The sequence below is a fragment of the Lactuca virosa genome, chromosome 3 (genome assembly GCF_052849685.1).
Source record: "Lactuca virosa cultivar CGN04683 chromosome 3, Lactuca_virosa_CGN04683_v6, whole genome shotgun sequence".
Classification (NCBI taxonomy): Eukaryota; Viridiplantae; Streptophyta; class Magnoliopsida; order Asterales; family Asteraceae; genus Lactuca; species Lactuca virosa.
Genome location: NC_136428.1, coordinates 119364614 through 119373541, shown reverse-complemented (window position 1 = coordinate 119373541; position 8928 = coordinate 119364614). Strand labels below are relative to the sequence as shown.

General features: G+C 31.1%; 1 protein-coding gene and 1 pseudogene across 2 annotated transcripts; one reads left to right on the top strand and one right to left on the bottom strand.

Annotated features, from left to right (window-relative positions):
* Positions 1-2438: 2438 nt before the first annotated feature.
* LOC145166467 (uncharacterized) lies at positions 2439-5711 on the top strand. 2 transcript variants are annotated; one of them, XM_079085452.1, is made up of 7 exons: positions 2439-3051; positions 3595-3809; positions 3943-4234; positions 4328-4413; positions 4630-4721; positions 4836-5011; positions 5526-5711. In XM_079085452.1, the coding sequence occupies exons 1-7, from the start codon at positions 2746-2748 to the stop codon at positions 5604-5606; spliced, it is 1248 nt and encodes a 415-aa protein (XP_078941578.1). In that variant the 5' UTR covers positions 2439-2745; the 3' UTR covers positions 5607-5711. The 2 variants fall into 2 exon arrangements, with proteins under 2 accessions (XP_078941578.1, XP_078941579.1); XM_079085453.1 differs by having other exon boundaries at positions 2441-3051; positions 3598-3809; positions 5526-5710.
* A 966-nt stretch (positions 5712-6677) lies between these two features.
* On the bottom strand, positions 6678-7271 carry LOC145162579 (non-specific lipid-transfer protein 2 pseudogene; annotated as a pseudogene).
* Between the last annotated feature and the right edge of the window lie 1657 nt (positions 7272-8928).

Here is an 8928-nt window from a genome sequence, read left to right as displayed (position 1 = left end):
AAGCCCTAAACTACAAAAGATGAGATCTAATAAGCTACATGTCAAGGTTGTGACTTTATACCTCCAAGATGCAACCTTTGATGTAGAGTTTCTGGATCCAAGTTCACTCCTCCAAGCTTGATACTTCTCTCTTCAAAACCTCCTTCAAAGATCTCAAACAATTACTCAAACACTCACAAAACTCAATGAACATGAATGAAATCGATTCTAGGGTTTTCTCTGGGGAAGGGGGCTGGTAAGGAGGCCACCCTAGGAGTTAATGTTCTTTATATAGGGTGCAATGCCCGAAATTTAGGGTTTTCATTTTCAACGTCAAGTCGTCGAGTTGAGGCTCCCCAACTCGTCGAGTAGGCCCTTCAATCTACGCGGCTGGAAAACTTTCTACTCGTCAAGTTGGAGCCTCCCAACTCGTCGAGTTCCTTCCAATATAAAAAAAAATAATTAGAATTAATTCATACCTGGACCAAACGTTATAAAATCATAGTATTATTATTATTTATTTTTTGCTTCATTTATTTATCTTTGTTTTGTGGTTTAAAAATCTTTTAAATTTTTTGACGTTTTATTTAAATATATTTTTAATGTTTTCTTTGACGTTTTGTTTGTCCAATATAATTATTTAATGTTGTTTTTTATGTGTTTTTTGTTTACAACATTCACTTATAGATAAAGCTGTAAACGAACTGAACGTTCGGTGAACTGTTCGGCTGGAAGTTCGTTTATGTTTGTTTATTTAATAAATGAACGAGCATGAACAAAAATTATTATTCGTTTAGTTAAACAAACGAACATGAACAATGATCTCTTTCGTTCATTTATGTTCGTGAATGTTCGTTTATGATGTTCATTTACGTTCATTTATGTTCATTCGTTTAATTTATTTATATTCATTTATGTTCAATTTTTTTATTATATTACTATATTATATGTTCATTTATGTTTATATATGTTCAGTTGTGTTTGTTTTTCTTTGTTCGTTTATGTTCGTTTAGTATGCTTACAAACATAAATGAACAAAAATGAACATAGTAATTTGTTAAACGTATGAACACAAATAAAAAAATCTCGTTCGTTTATCCGTTCGTGCTCGTTTGTTTGTTCGACTAACTTAAACGAACGAACACGAATAAGCCCCTGTTCGTGTTCATTTAGTTTGTGTACATCCCTACTTATATGTTAATGTTTGTTCTTTTATTTAGTTTTATGGTTTTATGTGTTTTTCGTTTACATCATTCGTTTATATGTCAGTGCTTCTTCATTTATTGTCTAAATAATTATATTTCTTCCTATAGTTTCTTTTTGAAAAAAAACAAAGTAAACCTATATATATATATATATATATATATATATATATATATATATATATATCGTTTAAAGAAAAGAAAAAAAAATATTAAATAATTTTATTGGAAGACTGATAGTTATCCGGGTTATAGTTTTAATTTGTTTATTCGAAAAAAGGTCAAAAAAATCATTATATAATTTAAACGAACAAATCGTCAAAAAACAACATTAAAAAAATATATTTAAATAAAACGTTAAAAATATTAAATGATTTTTATACCACAAAAACAAAGATAAATAAGTAAAGCAAAAAATAAATAATAATAATAATAATATTATTTTATATAATTTAGATAATTGATTTTAAAAAATAAAAATAATTATATAAATAATCTATATTAATTCTATTAAAATAAAGATAAAAAACAATATATATATATATATATATATATATATATATATATATATATATATATATATATATATATATATATATAGGTTCAAATGTGGATTGATATCTATTGTGTGGACGTGTGGATAATGCTATTCTGTGGGAATTACAAAGAAAATATGTTGTTTGATAATATGAATACGTTCAATCTTATATAAATATTTTAATTATTAAGCATTTTCACTAATTAAATCGTCTATAAGTTTATTATACACTTTTTTTAATTATTATCATTCTGTCAAAATGTTATCAGGATGTTTATTGAGTCGTATTCTGTAAGAATTAAAATAAATAAAAAACGATGAATGAGAACAAAAATGAATTAGAATTGGTGAGAATCCATTAAAATAACAATAGTTCTGTGAGATTGAACGTATTCACATTAGTAAACAACATATTCTCTTAGTAATTTTCATAAAATAACATTATCCACATGTCTACACAATAGTTGTCCATCCACATTATAACCTAACCCTATATATATATATATATATATATATATATATATATATATATATATATATATATATATATATAATAGTAATTTGTTGAAAGAAAAAGAAAAAAAGAAAGAAAGAGTATGTAACCTATAGTTTAGGGACTAAAACTAAAAAATTCGACAACCATTTCTCAATTTCTGTAATTTACTCGAAAATTTATTTATTGGTTTTGACTCCTACAGTGGTTTTGACTTCTTAACAGTGGTTTTAGGTGCCAACAACACCCGCTAACACCAATCGTTGCTTTGTTTAATTTCGTTTGATTTTATCAAATTGCAGGGTTTTTTTGAATCCGTCGACTACTTCCTTAATCGGCTGATTTTCATCTTGTTTTAATGATTCGTTTACAAAAAGTTCAATAGCCAACTCGGTTTTGTGTTAATTTATCTGTAACAGAAAAATGAATCAAAATCAAACTCATTGACTTTTAAATTTGTCGACAAATCGTTGCTTTCGTGACCGGTTTTATTGGTGAGATCGAAGGATTTGTAACTTAGGGTTTTAGTGAAGATGTTAGGCGCTGGATTGCAGCGTGGACGTAGTAGTGGTGGAGAGGATAGGTTTTACATGCCGGCGAAAGCGAGAAGGATTCGTCAGCATCAAGAGAACCTCCGTAGAGCTCAAAGTGACGTTACTCCGACCCAAGCTACGACATCTTCTGTCAGGGAGGAGCCGGAGAATCGACTCATGCATCCATCAAATCCGGTGCCGTTGGAATCCTCAGTGGTGGCGGTGCCGGCAACATCATCGTTGTGTAATCTTGAACGGTTTTTAGATACTGTTACGCCTTCTGTTCCTGTTCAATATCTCTCCAAGGTCTGTACCGCTATTAATCATTTATATTGAAATGAGTTCAATTGATTCAAATTAGTCTTCTCAGTTTATACTTGTATTGCTAATTCGTTATATCATGGAGTAAAGTAACTTTTAGGAACATTTGGTTTATTCATTTGACTATGAGATAGTCAACTAATCAGATTTTTGATTTATAATTTAGTAGTATAATTTACTTTACATTTTAGTTGTGGTTTTCTCTTTCTCCATTGGTACTAGTCCGAAATTCATGTTTGAAAACAAATGAAGCCAGCTTGAATTATTATTCAGTGAGCCCTGAGGGTGGCTTTTCAGTTTTTATGAGTGAACAGAGTTTGCTTTTGATGTTATATTTCTATTGTTTAATCAAGGATTCCATATATTGACAATCAAAAGACATGTGTTTCTGCTAAAGCACACCAATACACCATCTTCCAAAAAGATAGAGTACAATAAAATGGTTAATGTTCAGTAATCATGTATAAACAGGGGTATTGTAGTTGTGTATGTGATCCAAATGATGATTTTACTTGAACTTTATGGCAGCAGAGAACTATGAGAGGATGGAGGACCAGTGATGTGGAATATCAACCATACTTTGTTCTTGGTGATTTGTGGGAATCTTTCAAGGAGTGGAGTGCTTATGGTGCTGGAGTTCCTTTGATATTGAATGAAGCTAATTGTGTGATCCAGTATTATGTGCCTTATTTATCTGGAATTCAAATATATGTAGACCCTTTTAAGTCTTCAATAAATTCCAGGTACATGAACAGTAAATATCTTCCTTTCTTCCTCTTTCTTGTTTAGGGTTATGTCAGGCTCCTTTTCAACTAGTAGCATCTATCATGCTTCTTTATGAAATCTAAATAATCTTGTTATTTTATTGCTTTACAGGAAACCAACTGAGGACAGTGATGATAACTCATTTAGGGATTCAAGTAGTGATGGGAGCAGTGATTATGAACATGAAAGGGGTTCTTTACATTATCTAAGGGAGAAGAGTGATCAATACTCAAAGAATGACATTCTTTACCCAATGGATGATTTGTCAATGAATGATGAGCACAATGTACTTCAAGAAGGCTTTTCTAGTGATGATGGTGATTCTGCCACCACTCAAAGTTGCTTGATATTTGAGTACATGGAACAGAGTCAGCCGTTGGGCAGAGAACCTTTGACTGATAAGGTTAGCTTTAAATAAAAACAAAGAAAATGGGTTTTATTCTTTATTTATAAATCTTTGGATAATTAGTTTAGTTCTGTTTTCTTGTTGTAACAGATACTCGTTCTTGCACAACGCTTCCCTGAATTGAAAAGTCTAAGAAGTTGTGACTTGCTGCCCTCTAGTTGGCTGTCCGTCGCTTGGTATGATTGCTAATAAGTACTAGAGTTTGGGAAGGAATGGAATGATTCATTCCATTGCTACAGACCAACCAAATATGATCACAACTCATTCCATTCCTTTGTGATTCCATTCCATTCCATCCAATCAAACAGATTCTTAATCTGGTCTTTGCTACTTGCTCTTTCTCACATAATATGCTACTACTTAATGACCCTTTTTTTGATGCTTTTTATCAGGTACCCAATATACAGAATTCCCATGGGGCCCACCTTGAAAGATCTTGATGCTTGTTTTCTAACTTTTCATTCCCTTCACACTCCTACAACAGGTCAGTCATACATGATTCAAATATCCCTGGATTTCTTAGGCTGAGAAACAATCTTTTTGTATATTTATAAAATTTATAAGTTGCATTATTATTGTTTTTTTATTTTTGTTTCAGGCAATGAGTGTGAGCATCCACCTGTTGTAAGGCATTCCAGTGGGACGGGTGTGGTCACATTACCAGCATTTGGTCTTGCTTCATACAAATTCAAGACACCACTGTGGGTCCCCAATGAATGGCCATTGATGGCTTCTTTAATGCAAGCTGCTGACACCTGGTTGACTTCACTTCAGGTCAACCATCCAGATTATCTTTTCTTTTCACGTAGATGATATCATTATAATTGATTTTAAACCTTTGTAACAAACCCAAATCATTTCCATATCTCGTGTATGTTGGTCTTTGAGGTGGGACCCGTAATATTTAGTTGACATATTGTATGAAAAAAGAAATAACAAAAAAGAAAAGAAAGAAAGAAAGAAAGAAAGAAAGATGTATAGTGATTCAGTTTGTTTTATACTTGATTCAATGTGAAAATGTAGTCATGTAGGAATCATCGAGATTTCTTTGTACCTTATCAAATAGACACTTCTGTGTATGTTTATCAACTATAAATCTTGATTCTAGCACTTTGTTTCCTGATATGGTTATAGTAGCGTTTTTATAAAAACATCCTGACAGTCTACATACTTTGTGAAATAACTTCTTCTAATCGATATCTTATATTAGATCAGGGTAATATTATTAGTGCTCCCACTAACTCTAATGAAAACTTGTAAGGTGCTTTTTGTTTTTTTTTTTTTGTAGAAAAACCTCTTCAGACCTCTTATTGCTGCGCGACGCAGCACACGCGCAACACTTTTCATCTCCCAGTTGTTTGTTTTTTAGAAATCTTTGGAGTAAAAAACATCTGTGCGTGTTCTGTTTGGAGCAATACTTGTATTGCCTCTTCCAACTTTTTTTTTTCTTGCCGAATCTTGATAAATCTTTGATTATATGTTGTTGAATTCTTGTTTCACCTTTTTTTTATTGGTTTATTCTTGCTAAATGATTTTTTTTTCGTTTTTTTATATTGAATAATGATAATTTCTTGCTGAAATATCATTATTTTTTTTATTGAAATATCATATTTTTTTTTGCTGAAATATCATAAATTTTTGCTGAAATGTAATACATTATTAAATTTTCGGTATTAAAAAACTATTTTTGTTATATAAAATCAATTTATTTTATTTTTTTTAATATTTGCACCAGCATGCAGATATTAAAAACCAAACACGTTTCTTATTACAGTCTGTTTGGTCCACCTCTTCTGCTGCAGAGGGTTGCAAAGGTGGTCCTCAAGCTTCATGAATTTTTTCTTAAAAAAAACAAACAACACTTAACTCTCCTTTCTCAAGTAAGACCGACTCATTCGATCTTATAAAAGAGATTTACCATTACACATCACTAAGAAACCCCTGTTTCCGAGGGAGATTTACCATTACACATCATTCGATCTTATGCATGGTTGCTTCTCATAGAAATTATCCTGCATTTATGGTTCTAAACTACTTATCAGTCTCTAGTTATGATAAAAGTTTCTGACCACCAAACTGATCATAATTGTTTAATTTCTTGATCCTCGAATAGAAGCATGGAAATTTTAATACCTTGATTTGGTCCGAAGAATCCTTTAGAAACCAAATGCATGACAATTTATTGAAAATGGAGGCATGGATGATGCGGAGAGGTCAAATTAAGAGAAATACATCGCGCAACATTTTGATTGGAGTGTTGGATAAAGCGATTGATGATATTTTTCAACACCCACATTATATAAAAATAAAATTTAGAAGACATGCTAAAGAGGCCTTATGCAAGTCCATTGTTGTAGTGCTGCCGGTGTGGTTCAAGTGTGCTTTCATTATCTGTGTTGATATTGCCTCCATTCCTAAAAATTACAGTTAAAAGTTGCACTTTGACCATCAAAACTAGTTTTCTTGCATTAATTAACAACATAGATTCTTAAATTTTGTTTAAACAAACCCATTACATAGTACCAACCTAAAGACATTACCATTCCCTTACATAATACCATTAATCTAAAAAACATTACCATCCTCTTACATAGTATACCATACAACATACTAAAAAAAGCAAGTGCCTTTGTTTGGAACTAATTAATATCCTCAAAACACAAATTAAACACACCCTAGAGAGTGAGAAAATTTCTTGATTAACAAGCGGGGAAAGGCGTGCCACAAGTATCAGCAACCTTTCTAGCATTAGGAGTGTTGATGAACTTCTGCAATCTTGGGTTCTTGATGTAGTTGCAAAGGCAAGGCCTCTGCTCTTTGATCTTTCCACAGCAAGTTTCAGTTGGTGTGGTAGATGATAGGATTGCTGTGGCACATGGACTCAGCTGGATCGGGTTACAGTCTGCAGCTGCTTCAGCTGATAACTGAGCTTTGATGCTGAGCATCACCATCACAGTGCACAGTATTAACCTAAGCATTTTCATGTTTACAATGAAAAAAAAAAAAAAAAAAACTTGGAAGAGGAGGATACTGATGTGGGTCGTGGAACATGGATATGGGTTCAATTTATAATTAGTGAATTGGGTGGGTGGGGGGGGGGGGGGGGGACATGACTACATTGATCTTTTACATATTTATGAAGATTACTAAATCAGTACTACGTAAGTTCTTAGCAATAAATATTTGATACAAATCTTCTAGAAACATACAATCTCTAATTATGTGACAAAATTATTAAGAAGTTGAATGATTAATGTTTCTGAAAATTTATGTAACTAGGGATAACTATTTACTAATTCTTAATTTTTTGGCAACCGTTTTAAGGGTATATATTTTATTCATCTCATGTTGTTCATGTGACAAGCTAAATTTTATAAAGCTTTGTACGTCATTTGTATCTTATTTTTGGTAGGTGTAACAGTGAAAAAGGATGATAAAAGAGTCATTTTCAAATACTTAATACGCATTTTATATTTTATTAAGTATTAAGTATACGTAGTTTAACATGTAACCATAAACAACATAATATAACTTATTCATGCTTAGATCATGTGTTTAATATCGCCTTTTTAATTCTGAGACAAAATAATCATTATTAATATATCTTTACCCAATAAAGGAGGAATAATTTAAAGAGCTTTACTTTATTATTGCTTGTGCTCCACATGATGATTGTGAAGAGAGCTTTTGAAACATGCCGTTTTATTTTTCTACGAGTCTGATAAGTATTATAATAATATGAGAACGATTTTGAAACGTCGGATTAACAGATTCAATAATCTTGTAATAGTTCGAATATTTCTAAATTAAAACGATTTAATTATTACTAAGAATTGATTATAATTCGCGTAACTACCCTTATATTATTTCAATCCCACAGATATTCTCATAATACTTAACATTTTCTTATAATCTATAGCTTATATCATAAATCATTTTTTTTACAAAACAAGAACAAATAGTCAATTTATGATATTATACGATAAGAAATTTAATTATATGTTTTATATATATTTCCCGGCATTTCACAATTTTAACACTGTATTAGTTCTGACTTTTAACATTTTGACATACAACTGTTTATGAAAAATTCTAAATTCATAGATCTCGATTTTTTCACATACATCCTTAAGAAACCATAAATAAAAAATGGCATATGCTTGTGCATCAATGCATCAAACCGCTGGTATGATCATATGATATAATTCTCTCTATAGAAAAGTGCCTAGCTCTAATCATTTAAGATTAGCAATGGCCTATGAAAAGGCAACAACACAAAAGTTGTTTCACTAGCTGTAACTATTTATTTTTCTATTATTTAAAATTTTAACATTTTTTTTAACTGACAAATATAAATATATAATGGGGTCGGCTAAATGGACACCCAATTTTACCATTTAGACACCCTATATAATTTTTAAGGTATTTTTATTGGTTAAAATTACATTGTTTTTTGAAAAGATGATTAAAAATAGTTACCTATTGGTTGACTTTTGATAAAGATGTCTATAGGGTGTCTAAAGGGTGTCTTAATAGCAGCACTCATATATAATCTACTCCTAAACTAGGACTTAAATTCCACCTATGTTTACGACGGGACTTGAACTTTCGACCTCAAAGAAGGAGGACACCACCTGATACCGTTGGGCTAGAAGCCCTTTGGTACTCTTTTATACGAAAATATAACATTT